Source organism: Scomber japonicus, chromosome 1, assembly GCF_027409825.1.
Source record: "Scomber japonicus isolate fScoJap1 chromosome 1, fScoJap1.pri, whole genome shotgun sequence".
Classification (NCBI taxonomy): Eukaryota; Metazoa; Chordata; class Actinopteri; order Scombriformes; family Scombridae; genus Scomber; species Scomber japonicus.
In genome coordinates this window covers 852,730-875,016 of record NC_070578.1, presented here as the reverse complement: position 1 = coordinate 875,016, position 22,287 = coordinate 852,730, and the positions used below count along the sequence as shown (strand labels likewise).

The following is a 22,287-nucleotide window of genomic DNA, read 5'->3' as shown; positions in this document are numbered from 1 at the left end:
AAGACAATAAGAGGACAAAGCAGTTTACACTGGACCGGCTTCAGCAGCAGCAGGTGATGGAGGACGAGCTGAGACCCGGAGCTGTTATGATAAATGGAGTTGGCTAGCTGGATGCAATGTGAGTTATTCATTTTTTTGCTTTATCTGTTTACTCATTTAAAGTGTCAGCACCGAAACGTTGAGGACCTAAAAAACAAAGCTAAAACAAAAAAATGCAAACACTAAAGTAGCTGCAGCCATCAAGACAATAGCATGGAGCTATAAGTTGTTTTTAGCAGGCTTAGCATTGCTGAGCTCTTTCTGCAGCTGGCCACATCTGCCCACATGTGCACCTCCTCTATGCCAAGCTCCTCAAGAGGAACATAGATTCAGTCCATAACAGTGGCTGCATCCAGCAGCTCCAACAGAACATATAAAAGATCTGGTAGTAGCTGCATTCCTCTTATTAATATTGTAAACAGTTAAAAAGACTTTATAAAAGACATAACTATGAAGTGTAGAAAATTAAAATGCATAAATGCAGGAAAGGAATGATAGAGGTAATTTTGACTATTACAGTTAATTTGGGGTACATGTTATTATTAAAATAAGTTAAATAAGTTATGCTTAATCACAGCAGTGTATAGTGCTTAATGCGCCGTCTACTGTCATGTTTAGGTATTGCAACAACTAAAAGATTACAGTAAAATGAGGACTGAAGACACAATAACTAAAATATAGGTGGTGGTGTCTCATTTTAAGCATTTTACCCTATTGATGACTCTGCTTTAACTGTTGGTAACTTTAGGTGATGTGAGTGCAATGGGCATTTTATCATATCTAATATATTTTTTTCCCTCTCTCTGTGAGATATTATACTGGGACAAACCAGGGAACATTATAGTGTGTTGTGTTGTTTTTAGATTGGTTTCCCTGTCTTATTTTTATGTTTTTGCTATGGTATGAAGTGGTGCTATGGTTTGTTTGACACTAACCCTCGGACCACCAACCATTAAACTGTGCCCCCCCAAACATTTTTTCCCCAGCCGCCACTGGATGCAGATTACCTAGATATTACACTTTTTAAAGATGAGACTCTGTAAATCAAGGGGATGGAGGGCCTACAAAGCCTCTCAGCCCCGGGGCCTAACATTAGGTTAAGGCGGCCCTGGTAATGAGACACCAAAAAGATCAGTCTACCATACCTTCCAGGGCATTGATGAAGTTGGAACAGTTTCCTGATGGATTCCTACATGTCTTCATGCAGTCAGCGCCACAAGGCTTGTAGTGCCACTCACAGCCATCAGGGGAGTTATAGTAGTCACAGAAAATAGCTGCAAAAGAAAGAGACAAAAATAATGTCCAAGATTTTAAATACCCATGATTTTGCTTCATATGACAAATAAATTTGAAAATTAATTTAAATTAAAATTATTTGGCTAAAGAAACCATTTCTGATATTGATTTGGCACCAGAGTTGCCCAGAATCCTGAAATTTCCTCCAAAGTACTCTGTACCATCAGGTTTTCATCATGTTATTGGAGTCAAACTTACGGCACAGCTTGGGAGTTCTCCATTTCACACACGCTCCAGCTTCATTACAAACTTTGGCGTAGGCAGCCACAGCAGTGCAGAGACACTCACAGTCCCCACCGGTGTCACAAGCACAAGAGTCTCTCACACAAGAATCGAAGAATGGCCCTGGGTCAACCTTAAACAGACAATAACATACTGTAATTGAATGTTGGGGGTAATAAAAATGTTGTCCTGTTCTAGTAGTAGTAGCAGCAGCAGTAGCATTGGTAACAGTAGTCGTAATCACACTGGTTGTACTATCAGTTCTAATAGTAGAGATATTGGTGCTATGATAAAGAATCACCTAACTATAAATATCCAGTCTAAATATTTAACAGTCTGACTAGTAGTTGTTACATTTGTCTTTCTTTTATCTTATGTCAGTAGTCCGAATATAAATTTGCTGAAATAGGACAAATTGAAAGTGGTGAGGTTTTTTCTGGCAAGGGTTTGGTGACCCAAGGGTTACAAGCAGCTGTTTTTTTGTTTGTTTGTTTTTTTGGATGTATCACCTAGGTGGTGAAATATTCTGAAAATTCTGATGTATACAAGGTTCATTTACTATAAATACATAAATGAACAGTCTCACATTGCTGTCAATGGCATAAAATCATATGGGTTTTATGTTCGATCATATATCAAATTATGTCATTCTTACTTTTCTATTTTATTATTATGCATTTTATGTATTATATTTTTAGAAGGTAGTTAAGGTGATTGCTTGTGTATATCATTAATGTGTGTATCCATGTTTCTTATCACCATACCTTTGAATGACAGCTCTTGAAGGTGGCACTGGTGATGATGCTACACTGTTTCTGGGACCAGGCTGCCCGGTAGCGGTTGGAAGCACAGGGGTCAGTGAGGAGTTGGGCATTGGGGCAACTGGATGAAGCTTTCCAACTATTGCCAAATTGTAAAACATCTGCTACTGTCTCCTGGGAGCGTGTGGTGAAGTCATTCTTACTGTTACCATCGTAGTTTCCACACAGACCACATACTTTACCCTGAGGGACCCAATGACAGAGTTTAATGCTATATGATAGGACTGAAAAAATACATCAAAGTATTGCAGCATAACAAGATAGATTAAATACTGAATCAAAAATGTTTTTGAGTATTTATTAATACTTTGTGGAACAAAATGTCTGAGACAATTCTCTGTCATGTCCTGGTATATCCTAGAGAAGAAGCTAGCCTGAAAGGAACTGGCTAAACAAATAGTCATGCTTTGCTTACCTCATACTTTGGACTGAGTTTAATAAAAAGACTGGTCTTCTGGTCCCACATGAGCACAAGTCCTGGTTTGACCGTCAATACCAGATAAATACCCATCTTCTGTAACTGAGAAGGTAACACCTGGCTGCTGCCCTTTACCACCTGGAAGTTCTCATCTTTAAGCTGGAATTCATTATCCTGTGGGTTTCAACATTAAATAACATGCTTTTTATTACTGCAACCAGTTAAGTGAGGTGGAACAAGTAACAAGTATGACGGCTAAATATCATGAGCAGTGTTATTGAATATAAATGTTCAGGGTATATTTAATGTATTGTGGGCATCAGCATCATAGCATGACTATAGGATGACATTTCATTATTACTGGTCTCAGAGTGAACCTTATGCATCCCATTACAGTAGCAAATAAAGCAAATAATAAAAGCCCAACTTCACTGTGTTAATATTAACATTAGTTTGATAGTGGGACCTAGTGTTTGAAACAGAATATGTGCACAGTGTAAGTGTGTTGTGTTTACCCCAACAAAAATCTTGATGGTCTTGGAGCAGGTGGTTCCTGTGCTCCCACATGGAACATTCTCAGTGATAATTCGGAAGCTTCCACTGCCCTGACTAGAACCACAGTAGTCCTGATTAAGGCACATTGAGAGACACAGAATACCATTATTGGACACCATCTTTAAAATAAAAATCCTTTAAGATCTCCTCTAGCTTGTAAAATCTATGATCTATGAATATACCCTTTTTTAAATTTTATTGACAACTACTAACTATTTTTCAGTTTTTCACATATTTTTGAGATTTTCTTAGTCCTCATTTTTGATACAGTTAATGGTTGGCACTTGTTCTACAATAGCCTAATTAGCTATTAAATAGGGTTAGGGTCGGCAGAGACCGCTATTCCCTTGCAGGATTCAGATTGCTCTTATCATGGAAATAATACGAGTTGTCAAATTACTTTGGACTAAATTTTAAGGATTACAACCTTAACCCCTGCACATCTGTCCATTTATCTCTAAAGTTTGGACATAATCTGCCACTGTACCTGGAGGAGTGTATATTCACACTGTCCATTGAAGTCAAACCTCTTATCATCAAATGTGGTGTAGTGGCCATCACCATAGATCCCACAAACTGCATCACACACGTTGGTGGTACATCTGAATGTCTTGCCACTGCAATAGCTGAAGAGACAGACACAAGACATTGTGTAAACCTTGCTAGAAAAACCATTACATCTTCAAAATTCTCAATAATTGTTATGATAAGTTTTTTTTCCTGGAAAGTGGGGTTCATCTTAGAGCTAAACAATTGCATGTTTAAAAGTTCAGATATCTTTCTGAATAGAGAGCGAAGTGTTGCATTATGGGTTGTTTGTTGCCTTACTGGATTTATGATCCTAATGTTGCCAATTATAGTGTATCTTTTAGATTCAGCCAGCCCAATAGTGTCTCATTTTTCAATTTATAAAATATAATATGATAAAATACTGACTCCTTTCAAAGATAATGAGGAGTTCCAAAAGACAGACAAGTCTTTTGGAGACTTTTGTTGAACATTGTGTCATGGGGCTAAGTCACATTGCCTGTGTCCACTATGTGGCGCTAGAGATCACCCACCAATTATATGTCATGTTGCAGTGTATGATGTGGAGAACAAATCCTGTAAATTTCATATAAATCGGATAATGTTTGTCATATGAGGCTTACTTCCTGTGTCCAGTAGGTGGCGCTGTGTATATGAAGCAGTATTGATGCATAGATGTGTTCAGGGCGGGACCCTCTACATGCATGATGAATTTGGTGTAGACGGGACAATGTCTACAGGAGCTATAAGGACTTCCTTCTTTATGGCGAAGCATCGAAATTGTCCGCACAACCACGCCCAACAGGAAGAAGTCATAAAAAAGCTTTTGATAACTTTTCATCTCCAATGTCTCAAGATGTTTTTTAGCGATTTTGAAGTGGATGAGATGAAATCTCTAGGACTAGTTCGTTAAAATATGAGGCCTGGAAATGAGCAAAAAACTCACCAAAATTGAGCATTTTTTCCCAAGATGGCCGACTTCCTGTTGGACTTAGGGTATGGGTCCAAATGGCGTTTTTGTGCGGCTGGAGATGATACATAAACCTATCGAATTCTTCTATGTCAATCGGGAAAGCTGAGGTTCAATTTTGAAACATTCAAGGGGGCGCCATTGAGCTGTTTAGTCACGCCCATCCCATTGAAGTATATGGGATGTTAAATGAACCCACTCCAGACGTGTGTGTTGAGTTTCGTTACCGTGGAGGCATACTTTGCTCCTGAAAACTGTAATCGTATTTCATGGCGTTGAATGTGTTGTCATGACAACAGTATTTGATGATGGGTCATTAGTGAAAGAATGAAGCAAGTGACTTCCTGTCGCCAGTAGCTGGCGCTATGACTGTCACTAAATATGAGACTGTACATGTGTTCAGACCAGGACGCTGAACAAGCATATGAAATTTGGAAAAGCTCAGACCATGTGGAGTCAAGTTATGAGGGTTTGAAATTTCATGGCGAGACATCGAAATTCGCCGCGTCACCACGGCAACCAGGAATGACGGAAAAAAAGATTTTGATAACTCTTCATCTCCAATGTCTCAAGATGATTCTGTGTGAATTTGAAGTGGATGGGATGAAATCTCTAGGAGAAGTTCGTTCAAATATGATGGCAACATCGGCATTAAAATCAATATTTTGATTCAAAATGGACGACTTCCTGTTGGTGTTAGGGTATGTGTCCAAGAGACTTTTTGGTGCGTCTTGACATGATGAACATGTGTACCGAGTTCGGTTTCTCTGTCAACCTGTGGTGAAGTTCTCGATTTTATTGATTTTGCAGGGGGCGCTAGAGAGCCATTCTGCCACGCCCATTCATGCAAACCATAAAATATCAAATTTTTCGCCGGGTCTGGCTTGCATGCAAACTTTGGTGAGTTTTGGGGCACGTTTAGGGGGTCAAAAAGGCAGTTTCTTTGTCAGAAGAAAAAGATGAATAATAATCTTGACAGATGCAATAGGGCTTCGCGCTTGTCAGCGCTTGGGCCCTAATTATAATCATTCCCTCTGGTACAAGCATCATGAACATGTCTTTTGTCTCTTCTGAGTTCCTTTTCTGTTTAAAAAAGTGGCAAAATATATCACACGGTAACTTTAACTTTGCTCATTGTGGGATTGGTGGGAGAAAAAAAGAGAATTTTCTGCAATGGTCCATCATCACTATTTCTTCATAACTGCATTTATCGTATGCAGTATGGCACATTTGAGCACACTTCAAGGCAACATCTTGAGAACAATGAGTTGGGTTTCCCATTAATATAATAATTCTAATTTGTCTCATAACAGACACTTACGACACCAACACACATGCTGCACTCTGCCATTCTGATGGAAACACATGTTATGTGAAAAAGACGTTGGCAAAGAGAGCACATATTGAACACATAATGTTGGCTATGGGAACTAAAGCACTGTACAAACCAGGTGTTGCAGTCCACAGTCAGCGTCTGTCCAGGCTGGTACACCTGTCCATTGTGCAGACATGGACAGTTGGTCTCTTTGATACAACCTCCTGATCCATCTGACACCAGGCCATCAGGGCACATGCAGCCTGATATACAGCCAGTACTGATCTGTTTCCATCCAACATGGAGGGGAAAGAGAGGGTCAAACAAAGCCAGTGCATGTTTGTGTAACGGTTTGATTTCTGTGAGCATGTGTGTGGTGAAGTTGGTACTTACACAACCCATGTCCAGAGAGTTGCAGCTCTTCTGACACTCAGTCCCAGTTGTCCCAGGCTGAGCAGTGGAGCAGTCAAAGTAAACCATGGGGGAAATGCATGTTGTAGAGGCTGGGTAATCAATAACAAATTCAAAGTTAGAGAAGAACAATAAACAGAAGTCAACATGTCAAAATTCCAAGAAATGTGCATAATTACTTCCACAATTTAGCATGAACATTTTTTCTTGAGTTTTGAAAATGCTTGATGTGGAAGAGAATTTTTAATTTTTTGCACTCAACAGGCCTCTTTGATAACATATGGATTGTCAATAGGACATGTACATTTTTAAGGGATTTAAAGGTCCAATGTGTAGGATTTAGTGGCATCTAGTGATGAGGTTGCAGAATGCAACCAACTGAATACTCTTCCCTCTCCCCCACCAAGCATGTGCGAGAACTGCAAAACTTGATGTAAAAGGCCCTGTCTACATATAGATATAAAGGGTTCATTCTAGGGTAACAAAAACAAAACAATTCTTATTTTCAGATGATTATTCTCTAATTAAAACATACTTGTGAATATTACATTCCATTTCTGCCAAGTCCATTCTGCAAGCACCTTTAACAGTTAATTCACAGATTGAATTCAGTATTTAAGCAAAAAAGGAAACACCTACAACTCCTATGGTTAATGTGAATTATGGGATTTGAATGTGTCTGCATGTGGAAACCTACATTGTGGTCGTTTCCCTCCTGAGCAGCTGAGAGCTCCTTGTCTGCAGATGCTGTGAGAGCAGGTATGACAGATATGAGAAACATAGTTGAATTTTTCGTAGTTCTTAACTGTTCAATTGGTTTGCCATTAAATTCTGTTTTTTGAACATTCATATGGTGACTGAGTTTTAATTTAACACTATCCACAGATTGGCATTTTTGGCACAAAGTAAAACGTCTAGACATTTTCCACAGGATGAATTTTAATATCTTTGCTGAACTCTGGCCTTTAATTTAACTACATATACCAATACTTTGGTTTATGAGAACATTCCAGCAAAACTATGACATTCTCATTGACATCAGCTTTATCATTGTGTTTAGTGAAAATCAGTACGTTAACATGCAAAAATGCTAAACTACACTCTATGAATTATCAGAATGTTGTTTTGTCATTGTGAGTGTCATTTATCTCAAAACACTTGCACAGCATTGTTTGTGTGGTTGTAGAGGCTTGTTTCCATCACACTGGCTCTCCCTGACACATGTAAATCCTTACTGTCTACCTAGTGCCTTCTATCTATTTCCCCCGATGTTATTTGAATGTCTGAAATTGATATGTCATTTGTTTTGCTCTGCACTGCCTTAAAATGCAACAAAAAAGTTCTGTCAGAAATGCTAGTTTGCTTCTCATTATGTCTTTCACAACTCTTGACATCACTGTACACTGTATTTACCATGTGGCGCCATCTTTGGTGATAGCCTGTCCAGCAGGAATAATGGTATCTTTATCATAGCAGGGACAGCTTGTCTTGGCCACACACTGGCCTTCCTCGTTCATATAGGTTCCCTCGGCACAGCCACAGCCATCCACTGTGGTGAAGCTGGTCTGGCAGGAGTAGTCAACCTGACTGAGGGAATGGCAGGTACGACCACAGCTGGTCATTTTGTAGTCATACACTGATCCAGCAGGACAAGATGTGCTGAATTTACCTGTTGGGAGACAAAAGTATTAGCATGTTAGCACATTTTATGTAGTTTAATTGTTTGTTGTTGCAGAAAGAGAATAGAAAAGGGTCACACGGTGTAACCATTAACATTAACTTGCAATTTAATATTGATTTGATGGCACCTCTACCTGTTCCCAGCTAAATATAAGTCAGTACAATACAAACAATTGTGTATATGCTGTGCTTAGTTTTTGTGATATTTACCTTGTTGAATTATTGTTTATTGTTGCAATAACCAAACCAATCATTTCATTAAATCTCATTAAATATTTCATCTTGATCTGTTATTGTTACATGTGTTTGGCTGTTTGTTACAAACAAGGCATCTCTCTATTAGTACAGTAAAACAAAGGACTCCTTGCTCACCACAGATGGTTGCCCTCCAGCCGGTGATATGGATTCCTGCTGCTGAACAGGCATAGACATAGGAGGACACTGCAGTACACATGCAGTCCTCACTTTTCTCACAGTTACAGCTGTCATACATGCAGTTCTGTGAGGGGACACAGTGGGCATGAGCACATTATTGAGGGTACAGTAGTTTAGCATGTTTATTTGTCATTACAGCTTAGTGTGTGCAGACTTACATCTTTGTATATGTCAGGACTGATGACAGAGTGGCAACGAGCAAACACTCCCTTGGGATCTGTTAACTTGGAGCACCAGTACTGGGCATAACTCTCTGAGACAAAGAAACATACATAAATGAAGAATGAAGATTCATATTAATCTATGAAAATACGATATGTCACACATTACATGGTATGGCACGACATAATAAGACATTGGAGGAGGCAATCTAGTACCCTTGCTGATGCCCTGGCTACAGGGGTGTCCAAAGCGTGAGGTGACATCAGGGCAATTGGCTCTGGTTTTCCAAGTGTTGGCAAAGGCTGCAGCAGTACCCTCCACCAGCCCATTCATCACCCTGAAATCATCACTCATTTTGTTGTTGAAGTTCCCACACAAACCTGTAGAGAAGGTGACACACATTTACAAAAATACTAAAGATATGTATTACATAACACTTTTTCCAACAATCAACTCCTAAGTGAGTAAAATATTGCTTTAGCATACCAGTAAGAGTAGAAAGCCATCCACTGGCTGTAATAAACAAATCACTTTCAAGTCAAACACTGTTACAATCTCCAGACCTAACTGACAACATAGCTATTAAACACAGCATTGTGTTGTTAATAGAAGAAAAACTTAAGCATTTGGGAAATCTTAGCAAATTGGATATCATTGACACACTTCTAACCAAAGTTGCCATGCTGAAAAACATGGTCACGGTATTCAGAGTTGATACACCCAAATATACCAAACCATTTATATTAATATCACTAACTACTGCCAAATAGACTATATTGCTGAACTGGAAAGACAGAACCAAGGTATCCACAACCCATTCAACTGACTCAATCTAGAAAAACTTACCACATGAAATAACAACATTAATCCTTAAGACAGCTGGTCCTCCTTTCTACAATACCTTCAACACTGATCACTCTTTACACAAATGGCTCGGACATACAGTAAATGGAAGTTTTAGTATTCTTGTAAGTTGTTTAATTGTATTTGTAGTTTTTGTAGTTTTCTCTTTTTATGCTCTAAAAATCTACAAGAAAACACAATGTGGAGTTTGTCCCATCAAACCTGTTTGTCTGGTTCTGTCTGTTTTGTATTTTGTTGTATATTGTGTAACTCTGTATTCAAAAAACAAAGTCAAATGTAAAACATCAGGTACTGATGTTGAGGCATACCAGAGGTGGTTCCTTTGAGTGAAGGGTGAGCTGAGATGAAGACCTGCATCATGGGAGACAGCTGGACCATCATTTGTATGCCCACCTTGGTGTTGATGACGATGTAGAAAGATGATGGCCTGAAGGCACTCAGCTCAGCTGGAGCAGTCAGAAGATTTAAAAACTTGATGTTAAAACAAGGCAAGGCAAGGCAAGGCAGTTTTATTTGTACAGCACATTTCATACACAATGGCAACTCAATGTGCTTTACATAAAACAGAAAAACATGTAATTTGAGAAACATTAAAACATACAATTAACCCCCCCCCCCACCCCCCATAAAAAAACAAAGTACAGAAAAATAGAAAGACATAAATAAAATGATCGCAGCATAAAATAATAAATTAGGTTTAAAATCATTAAAAGGACATAGAGTGCAAATTAAAGATTAAAATGTGAAGTGCTTTAAAAGAGCTCAATCATAAGCACAGGAGAAGAGAAATGTTTTTAACCTGGATTTAAAAGTGTTCACTGTTGGGGCTGATTTCAGTTCTGCTGGTAGTTGGTTCCAGTTGTCTGCAGCATAACAGCTAAAAGCTGCTTCACCATGTTTAGTTTGAACTCTGGGCTCAACTATCCGACCTGAGTCAGTAGATCTCAGAGCTCTACTGGGTTTATATTCTACTAACATGTCATTCATGTATTCTGGACCTAAACCATTCAGTGATTTGTAGACTAGTAGCAGAACTTTAAAATCTATTCTATAGCTGACTGGGAGCCAGTGTAAAGACTTTAGAACTGACTGGGAGCCAGTGTAAAGACTTTAGAACTGGAGTAATGTGCTCTGATCTCTTTGTTCTGGTTAAAACTGGAGCTGCAGTGTTCTGAATGAGCTGCAGCTGTTTAATGCTTTTTTGTGGGAGTCCAGTCAGAAGACCGTTACAGTAGTCGAGTCTACTTGAGATGAAAGCATGAATCAACTTCTCCTGGTCTGTTTGAGACATAAAACCCTTCACTCTGGATATGTTCTTAAGCTGATAGAAGGCTGTTTTGGTGACTGATTTGATGTGACTGCTGAAAGTCAAATCTGAGTCTATCAGCACGCCAAGGTTTCAGACTTGGTCCCTAGTTTTTAGAGAGAGTGACTCGAGATGTTTACTGACAGCAATCCAATTCTCTTTATTGCCAAAAACAATGACCTCAGTTTTGTCCTGATTTAATTGAAGGAAATTTTGGTTCATCCAATTAGTGACTTGCTCTAAACAGTGACACAATGACTGTATTGGACTGTAGTCATCTGGAGACAGTGCTAGGTATATCTATGTGTCATCTGTATATATAGTTATATGATAGTCTACATTAGAGTTCTGCAGAATTTGACCCAAGGGCAGCATATATAGACTGAACAGAAGGGGTCCAAGAACTGACCCCTGAGGAACTCCACATGTCATAGCCACTCGATCAGATTCATAACTTCCAACGGTCACAAAATAACTCCGCTCTTCCAAGTAGGACCTGAACCAGTCTAGGACTGTTCCGCTGAGTCCTGCCCAAGTTTCCAACCTGTTCAACAGTAAACTGTGATCCACAGTGTCAAACGCAGCACTGAGATCCAACAGGACCAGAACTGACACCTTGTCTGAGTCAGTGTTCAACCTTATGTCATTTAACACTCTAATAAGAGCTGTTTGTGTACTGTGGTGAGGTCGGAAGCCTGATTGAAATTTGTCAAAAAGGCCACTGGAGTTCAAGAAATTGCTGAGTTGATTAAAAACCACTTTCTCAACGATCTTGGCTATAAAAGGAAGATTTGAGATAGGTCTGTAGTTGGTTAACATGGAAGCATCCAGCGTTCTCTTTTTCAAGAGTGGCTTAATGGCAGCTACTTTTAGGAGTTTAGGAAACACACCTGATTTAAGTGAGCTATTTATTACTTGTCGCAAATCTGTTTGGACAGAGTTCACAATAGTTTTAAAGAAATCTGATGGCGTTGTGTCCAGACAGCATGTTGATGGTTTTAGATGCTGCACTGTTTCCTCTATGGTTTTTTGGTCAACTGTTTTAAATTCTGACATTGCAGTTGAGTTATTCCTGGGAAAACAACTTGTTCAATCAGTCATAGAAATACTGTATTCACATTACTGTATTTTTTTTCTCAGTATTGCATTAGGTAAAGGCACTGAGATTGAAGTTTCTCTACATGTAAGAATATAGTCATTCTCATGTTCAATTATTGATCTTGTTGATCCAGTTGCTCTGTTCATTTATCATCTGATGAAAATTTCTTTTGATGTAATGATTTTTACACTTTACTTGAGATGAATGGATCAGAACTCAACCAATAAGTCTCAACTGTCTGTGAGTGTTTCTTTTAAAGGAACAGCTGTTTATAGCATGCTGTGTGTATTCTGTAATATCATTTGTAGTAACTCACGTGTAAACAGTGGCAGCTGAGACACAATCTGGTTCACATAGACCTGTCCAGATGCCTGAATTTTCGCAACCTGTCAATTTGAAGAAAAACACAATTTAGATGAAGATGATGATGATAAATGATACAACTTGATAAAAACAACTTGACGCACCATGTTGGTGAGGATTAGACAACTTTCACATTAGGTAATCCATAAATAATAAAAACAATACCCATCTCCAACCATTTGCAGTGGGATTTTCAAGGAAATGTGTGTGTGTGTGTATGTGTGTGTGTGTGTGTGTGTGTGTGTGTGTGTGTGTGTAAAGCTTACCACAGAATTTCCATATAAGGCCAGAGTTACAGCTCTGAGGCAGGTCCTACTGTCAGAAAGACCACACTTGACCAGGTCCACCAGTACAGTGTATGCAGAGCCATTACTTTGCTGCAACACACATTGCAAATCATAAATTATACATTTGATATGTCTGTTGATCAAATACCAAATATATCTATTAGGATGTCTTTTAGATTACAGCTCATCTCTCAAGAGTCCATTATAAAGTCACTCATAAATCACACATAAATCACACAGGATGTGTGCATACACACTTCATTTACATCAACATACCTGCATATATTTAAACTAGTGCACACATTCTTACAGTGCTGTATGTTGACAGCCATAATAAGAACTTACAGTCCACAGCACATCAGTTTCTAGTCATTTTGTGAATGCATTATTGCATTGAGTTCCTTTTTCTACTGTGGGCCTTCATGTACTGTACTTCACAATCATAGTGTCGATCTTGCTGCATTTTCAGTGGAATCTGCACTCTGTCTATATCTATCTGAGCTGTGCAACAGAAACAGTAACATCAAACAGTTTTGTAAAACCATTCAAAAGCACAACTAACATCATCCTCAGCCATAGGAGGACCTTATGATCTCATTGATAACCGTGTAGTTTGAATCTTTTAAAGTTTCTTTTACAGTCACACTAGGAGGCAGGCACATTGGTGTGTTTTGTGATGTATATCATGTTGTGATTTGTGGGTCACAACATTATATGGGTCAATCATTCACTTCTACTACTACCACAACCTGCTACTATCTAAGTACATATTTTCAGTTGTTGCAGTCAGTCTACTTCTACTCAAGATGTGTTTTTACTTTGATTGTAGTACATGGGAAGTATCCCATAATTATGGTTGAGCATTACTGAAGATGATGATGTGTACTACCTTAGCCATAACATAGGAGCAGTCCCCATGGAAGGTATAGACTTTCCCATCAAAGGTGTTGATGTGGGCTCCTCCCTCCACAGAGCAGGTTCCTGGACAATTCTCCTCTGTACATTTCCATTGGCCACTCTGACACACACTGTCAACACACACACACGCACACACACACACACACACACACACACACACACACACACACACACACACACACACAGTATATGAAACTGATTAGTGGCATTCTTAGTATCATTAACATCTATTTATGAATGCATTACACACTGAGCAGTGGTTAACAATCATGTCAGTCAAAAGTTTTCCACCAGTACGAACACATGAGGAATGAAGAGCATCTCCGTCCCGAACACATAGCTGGTGGCTATCATAGGACAGCTAAAAATGGGTGGCAAAACTGGCGGGATTGTTTGTCTTCATTTGCCTTTACTAGCAGTTGTGGGGCAAGCTGTAAGAATTGAAGACTGAAGAAAAGAAACCTGGCTGAATTTCAGTCATAACTAATGATGTTTCTGACTCTGTGGATTCCCAGTGGAATGCATTTCACTGTAATTTACTAACTGGATGAGAGAACAAACAAAACAAACCAAAAGAAACAAACAAAAAATTCTGTTAGGGCCAGGGACCATGATGGAACATGGTGTTATATAGGCATTGATGTGCCCTTTAAAATAATGTATGTAATAAATAGGTAATCTACAGGAATCCAAATTAAATGTATCTTCAGCAGCTTGAACTCTTTAACTGATTGTTTTTTTGCCACTTGGGGGCAGTGGAAACAAGTAGTGAACACAACCCTGAAATACAGGGGGGTCAAACCATTAATTGACCCTTTGTACCCAATGGATGAGGCATTGCCATACCAATAATAATAATTACTATTATCATTATGAATTATTAACAAGCTTAATTTATATGGAATCTTTCAAAAGACAAGTTCACCAGCTAGTCTACAGCTAACTGTATCTGTTTGCTGTTTGGTTCTGAGCAGGTAGCGTACTGTAGCTTCATTTTGTCTAAAAAAGGCAGCCTGCTGCAATTGAAACCATCGCCATGAGAACGCTTAGAGTGAACCAAAACAGGCTTGTAGCTGAAATTCACTAGAACACTCTGTTAAACTGAGGATAAGTGGTGGAGTCACTACAGCTCAATTTACTCTCAATGTCAATTTACACATCATCATTTCAAAACTACTTGCTATATAGCAAAAAACAAACATAAAAAAGTTAGAAGTTCTCATCTTACCAGGATCTACAGTTGAAAGAGTAAGACTCTCCTGACTTATAGGCTTTGCCGTTGTGTGTACATGGACACTGCTCTGCTGTAATACAGCCAGTGTTACTGATATCATCGAAGACCGTTCCTGAGGAGGAGAGATAATAATGACTTACCATCATGTTTGATGTCTGTGAATGAGACAGAAATTACATTGTTTTCATTTGGATACAGCATATATAGTACAAAATGTGAGTGGATACCAGCAGGGCAACTGCAGCCATCCTGGCAGTGACTGTCACATGTCTGGCTGGCCTGAGGGTTGGAGCAGCTGTCAGGACATGAGCTGCTACACTCTGTGAACTCCATGTTGTAAGGACATTCTTTGTCTGTGGAGACAAACACTTTAATGTTATACTAGTGACAATCAAACAACTCTGCTTAACATGTGATCTGTCTGGAAATAGTGCTAATGAAATGGACACCAGAGCATTCAAATAAAACATGTCTAGTCATCTTTTTAATTGTTAGCATCCTTACAACAAAAAGTAGTATTCCTCCATGGTTGGGGCTTGCCGCCTGCATGGACACACTCTCTGGAGAACTCTGAGATGGTTTTACAGAGGACAGAGTCAGTGTTGTCTTTAGAGTTGCACATATCAGCCATGCAGGCTTTACTGAAGGATTCCAAATCCAGAAGGTTTTGGCAACTGCTGAATGGATCACTGGAGAAGAACTGCTCACAGAATTTCTGAAAACAGAAAAAAAAAGAAGATCAGTCAGTCAGTTATAAAATCCGTCAGTTTGGTTCAATTTGCAGCTTTCCTCTTTCTGCTGAGCGAGATGAAAAGCGGATGCAGAGTTTGTCTCACTTATTTCTCCTGTTTCCAGGTTGGTGGAATAGTAAATTAAGCTAAGTAACTGAGGTGTAACATGTTGACATGTCACTGAATGTTTTAATGTCAGCTAATAAGGCTGTTTTATGAATATGCTGACGTATATGTACATAGACCAGTAGCTGCATTTTCGTGCCTGATGACGTCACATGTTGCCACCACAGTCACCCCAGTCAGACTTTTCTTTTTAGCTCCTTGAACATTTTTGTGAAGTCTAATAGTTTTCAAATGTATGATATTGTGTAAAATGTGAAAAGCTAATGTTAAAAACGAATTTATAGATTTTAAAAGTGTTTAAAAACAAGTTAAAAACCTGGCAGCCCATGCATTTTAGAGTAAAACGATTTTAGTTGGAAATGGAAAATGTATTTAGGAACCATTTGTAAGTGGTAACAAGCTATGTTTTATACGTAAGTCGTATCATAAGCTGTTGACGTGGTGCCAGCCTGTACCTGTAACATTATTTTATGATATGGTACCTTTTTTTAAAATCATGAAGTTGGATAAAGTCAAAAGATGAAAATTCTGATTTATTAGAGTGACTATTAGAGTATTTTAAAGTATTGTTGTTTATTTTTTTTAACTGTTCTTTATGTCCTGGATAGATAAGGCTCAGTTAGTAATATATTTTACTATATTTTTACTGAAGTGGAGTCTTGAAGTCTGAAACTTACCTCTGATCATGTTATGAGTTGTCAAATGATGGAATTGTTCATTTAGCAAATATGTACATAACAGCTTGTTTATTTTACATTTCTATTATCAATCAATACAAATATTACATTATAATGATTATACTGTGAAACAGATGGACCAGCAATTGTTGTTTATTATAATGTTTATTTAGAAAAGAAACATCAAAATATAAAAAGTGCAAAAAATGTTATCAACAAAATTTTATATTAAATGGTTCAAAATGAATTATTGTTTTGAGTTGAGGATACTCTACTAATACTCTTCTCAATATTGACACAGATAATCCGGCATACTCATCTTTCACACAGTTGACTTCATGATATATAGAATGTAAATGTGGAGTATGATCAAGAGTGAAGAGTTACCTTATCTCCACAGCTCAGGACTGGGTTGAGCTCAGGCTCCTCACAGGTCTCTGTTGCCTCATTCACCTTGTAGGCCTCAGCATAGTCTGACACAGACAGTGAAACTCCTACAGTATAGGACAGACAATAACAACATTGGTCATTGTGATTATTCAGCCCAGTAAAGCAGGTAAACACCAGTAAGCAAGTACAATTTTGCAGCTGAATGGTGGTCTCCTGCATCCATCTGTTCATCCAACTAACCCACCTCCTCCTAACAAGGCAAAATCATCTTCATCAAGTCACCTATCATCATCTGAACTGCATCACTTCCCTGGGTCACAATTACTATGGCTGTTAGATGGTGTAAACATCTAACAGGTCCTTTTTTCCCAGTCTGAATTTTAAACCTATATTGTGAGGACAGGCTATAAATACTATGATGAATGGAGATCCAGTTAACACCAGTTAGTCACTTTCCTATCACAAAATGACCACAAGGACATTAAAGTGAAGTAAAATGTCTCTTTAGTAATGAGGAAGCTAATACACCTATAGACGATCTGAATGAACAACAGACTTGGTGATCAACAGTTGCAGCTTTATGCCTGTTAAAAAACCCACATCACATCTTGACAACACTACAAAATGCATAGAACTAGCTTTATGACTAAAACTGTGTACGCGCACAAAGACGCATTCTTTTTGTCAGGTTTATAAAACTGTGCCGACACATGGTTCTTGTTAAAGTCATAATGGAACTAGCCTCATTTCCACTCCAATCATTTACCATAAATGGATGAAGACATGGTTTTATCAACTCATATCAACATGCTGCCTGTTCCACCAGTCTGTACAAATACCCTAACCCTAACCATAACCCTAACTAAACAAAGTGCAAAGAAGTAGTGCAGTTTTACAGATTGTGTTGCAGCAGCAAGGTTCTCCAACAGCCAGAACAGCTGTCATTACGCGTAATCATTATGCACAGCTGTGCAGCTATTTATAGTGTCCATATCATAAATTCATTACATGGACCTGTAGACCATCATCAGCAGTGATATCTCATCACCATTATCATCACAAATGTAATCAATGATTAGTTTGTAGAGCTCATATCAAAACCATTACAGAGGGTGTGTTGCATTTATTACATTTTGTATGATCTAAAGCAATTCATCAAGTTTATAAATGCACCCTTGATTGGTGTTTTCCAGAGCGCCACATTAAAATCATTTAATCAGTGCAGTTGGTTATCAACCTAACCAATGTTTAATTATATTTAGATTCCTCTCTGCAGCTCATCGTATACCTCTGGCTGGCTCTAGAATAACATAGTCTGTGTGAAGTGTTCACATTCTGACCGAAAATTCTGGCCCCAGATGTTTTTGGGTTGCTGCCATAAGAGACCCTAATATTAAGGGAGATTGTTCACACAGGCAGTTTAGTAGAACCAGCGTGAAAGTAGTTCTGTTTATTGATTTATTTTTCAGTGAGTACAATTTACAGCATGTTATCTCTCCATAAAACTGAAAAGGATCTTACCGTCTTTCACCAACTCATTGGCTACACCGTCAAAGTCTCCACACAGTCCACAGATCTGGTTCTGGTATTTGTCATCTATTTCAAGCTGTGAACACATCCAAAAGATATTGTAGTTAGTTGCAAAATCACAATATTGTAAGTAATCAGTTATGATTCAGATCAGTTGTTTTCAGGTTTGACCACCTCAAAGTTTTACTGCCTTGGGGTTGCTGAAGTATATTTTCAAATTATTACTAAAATATTGAAACATGTCATTTTTTTCTATGCAGTCTATTTGGGGCTTTGAGTAAGCCATAGTTATATTCACATCACCACCTGGCGGCACTCTTTCTGAGTTCATGAGGAATTTCAAGATATAAACTGAGGCTCATGAGCCAGAAAAGGGTTGGTGAACTTTTCTAAATCATGTGGAGAACCTCAGTATGCAATGTATTATGTGAGCTCTGCTGATTCCATCTATCCCAGTATAATGTCAAGAAGAACCTACCTGAGTAAATGTAATTCTGTGTACATATTTTTGTAATACTGAAATGATATCAGTCAATCTTTATGAATTATATCAGTGTAATTGGGCAATCATTCAATCACATCCATCTTCTTTGAAGTAATGCATTCAGCCACATGTTTACTTAAAGCAGGTACAATTTCATGGTGGTTTTCAGGCTTGACTTGTTGGATATTGTTTGCTGATCTCTCCAGGGCATATCCCACAAAATCACTCAGTGCCTCATTATTGCTGTGTAGTGAGCTTTGATCAATCTTTTAGTCTAGTTTGTCTGCCAGTCTGTTAGTTAAAGACATGAAGATCTGACCTTGAGCTCAGGGCCAAGGAGAAACTGATGGTGGGAATAGTGTCATTGTCACTTATAAAGCTGTATTGATGTACTGTACAAATATATAAGCATGTGTAAGAAAAACCTGCTCTGATTACATAGAGTCAGATCTTGTTGTGTACAGGCTCAAACTATGAACATATGTTGTTTTGTTTAATATCCAATGACACTACACCTGACCACAAAAGTGAGGACAGACACCTGTGTGAGTGTGTGTTTCTTACATCCAGAGAGTCATCCAGGTTCCAGACAGATCTGATTCCCAGCTTAGTTTCAACAATGATACTAGATGTGGACCCCTTAATAGTCACCCCGAATGAGACCATTGGCAGTGACACGCTGCAGCAAAAACAGATTAAAAATTAGACAGAAAGCAGGAGCTGATACAGAACGTTTTCTTCCCCAGTGAGAGACAGTTATAACATGCAAAGGAGCCTCTGTGAATGGGAATGAAAAAGTAAAATGACAAAGTCACACAAAGTCATTGTTGTCACTTGTTGGAGAGAAATTTAGGTCTGCCTAGATAGTGGGTAAGGAGGAAGTGAGGGAGGAAGCAAAACACTTCATGAACTGGACAATGAATTCTATTGTTTCCAGTCTAGAAATCTAGATACCTTTGTCTTACCATGATTTGCTGTTGCATGGAGCCTGCATTTATCAGAACCTTGCTCTGGAAATAGTAGCAGCTGTCAGTAAAACAATGAGCTAACAGAGATAAGAACACACAGAAACTACAGAGCTGAGTGTATATGATCTATTCTTGATGTGAAAAAATATAGCCACAAGCTGTTGGTGTTACATTCAATGTAACACCAACAGCTTAGTTACACCATTTAAGACAGGCACATAGTGCTGAGCCAAATAAGGGCACTTCATAAATAAATACTGTGTAACATTGAATGTTAGGTGTTACATGTCATCCAGGTGAGGGAGTAGTGAAGTCACAATAGAATCAATCCCCAACAAAATATATTACAACCGTTTTATTGTTGTAAACAATTACAAACAATCTAAAAAAAGCTTTCATGGTGGTCATCAAGACACCCACTGTCCAAGAAAATAGTGACAAAGCCACAGGAAATACAGGTACAGTAAGTCATCTTTAATTGATAATGCTGTATAAAGGGCAAATACTTTAGTTGTTTTTATTCTTTATGATTCTTCAAACGTGATATTTAACATTTATATTTTTTTCTTTTAATTCAAGACACACTGATCCTGGAACTGTTGATTTGATTTCACCTGAAATCAAATATCACAACTGCCACATTAACATTAAATACAACTGCAAACAAGACTCTCTGTCCTCATCATTGAGCCCTTACTATTTATATGTAATATTTCATTATATGCCATACACTCAATATTGTAGTTTAGTGTTTTTTAAAACAGGAAATTACTTTAAGATCAGTCTCCATTCATTTTATTTTTTTGCACTCTCAATTGCAACCCATTAAAGTCAATGAACTGCAGCAAGTCTTGTACTACAGTTTTGTCTGTTCTCAAAGCTGTTTTTTGCGGGTTTGTTTGTTTTTGGTTAGGGACAGGGATCTATCTGTCTGTCTGTATGTCTGTAGAATCCTCTGAGGAACAAGAACCTACATAGGGATTGTCTATTTTCTACAAACAAAAACTTATGATATAATAATCAAATGTTTGGCACTAAACTCACACAATTATTTGTGGGCTAAATGCTAAATGACCACATAGGTTGTTTGTGCCATGCACTGAAACAACCATGAGACTGTTTTCAGAACAACCTACAGGAGTGTTTTCCACAGTTATTGGCAGTAATTGGGAGGGCAACAGAACCTTCCAAAGCTATTACAAAACCATTACAAATGACTGTTTAAAAAAATAATGTATTATGGTGTGACAACACAGCGGTTACAGTCTGCTTAGATTTGGGCAAAAAACACTGTTAGGATTAGGGAAAGATCATGATTTAGGTAAAAGCGATCACTTGAAATTTGGTGTGGGTAAAGTTACCACATTAAAAATTAGGCAACCTTTGTCATCATGGCAACAGTGAATACCACGACAATCATAGTCATGGGTTTTAAAAAACTACTCCAATCCATGATTGGAAACATGACACTAGTGGTTGGAAACAGGAAGCAAACAGCAGTAAACTGCCGCAAAGCCCACTAAATCCACCACCCAAAGTGTCACCTCCAAATATGGAAATTTGTCAGCTTCCATACACATCATTTCAACTGCATCACCTCTCTGGGTCATAATTACTAGGACAGTTAAATGGTGTCTGTCGCTCAAAAGTGAACAGGCTCCTACAATGTCCTGTAGTTTGACAAAATAACAAGTCCATTTACTTTTACCTTTTTGGAATCTTTCATCTCACACTAGCTGTCCAGAGAGCTATCTCCATTACTACTGAGCACTATCTGCTGAGGCAGACTGTGAAGCATGGTTGAACATTTCAGAAAAAACTATATATATAGTTAGATATAGTTTACAAGTGTGAACTGAACTTACGTCTTGCCATTGAAAATCACAGCACTGCTGGACAGCTCCACCACAGAACCTTCCAGCTTGATGATGATCTTGCTGATAGTAGGGATGTCGTTGACTATTTTGCGTCTCATCTGGATGTTGAAATTCTCATAGCTGCCTTTACACTGTGATGCCACAACATGGTTACAAGTAGAGGCAAGCTGGAAGAACTCTCCATCAAAGGTCTTCCAGTGATAGTGTCCCCAAGTCGTGCACACTCGGCCGATGTGAGATGAATTACCTACAACAACGTCATCATTACATTAAACACATTTTTGAATTGATGAGAAGATTTTAGCATAAATCTACTTTGGACATTTGTTTTGCAGAGTTACCTGAATTGAGGTTTAGTGTGTTAACAGGAGGAACGATGGTTACTGTATTAAAGAGAAGGAATATTCATCACACACACACGCACACACACACACACACACACACACACACACACACACTCTCACATAAGTGACTGGTACTAAATACACATGTATACATATGTATATATATGTTTGTTAAACAATGCATGCACACTTTTGTGGACTGTAATGGTAACAGGTGATCTGTAATCAACTGCAGTT

At 38.4% G+C, this 22,287-nt stretch overlaps 1 protein-coding gene across 1 annotated transcript in view; it reads right to left on the bottom strand.

The window, feature by feature from the left end:
* LOC128361162 (mucin-2-like) overlaps positions 1–10,094 on the bottom strand; it is a 31,271-nt gene extending 21,177 nt beyond the window's left edge. Inside the window, 14 exon segments of the mRNA XM_053321635.1 lie at positions 1,185–1,313; positions 1,534–1,690; positions 2,322–2,561; positions 2,794–2,970; positions 3,312–3,422; positions 3,839–3,977; positions 6,298–6,449; positions 6,558–6,667; positions 7,273–7,322; positions 7,989–8,244; positions 8,628–8,754; positions 8,849–8,943; positions 9,068–9,232; positions 10,025–10,094. Coding sequence (XP_053177610.1) covers positions 1,185–1,313; positions 1,534–1,690; positions 2,322–2,561; positions 2,794–2,970; positions 3,312–3,422; positions 3,839–3,977; positions 6,298–6,449; positions 6,558–6,667; positions 7,273–7,322; positions 7,989–8,244; positions 8,628–8,754; positions 8,849–8,943; positions 9,068–9,232; positions 10,025–10,094 — 1,978 coding nt within the window.
* Between the last annotated feature and the right edge of the window lie 12,193 nt (positions 10,095–22,287).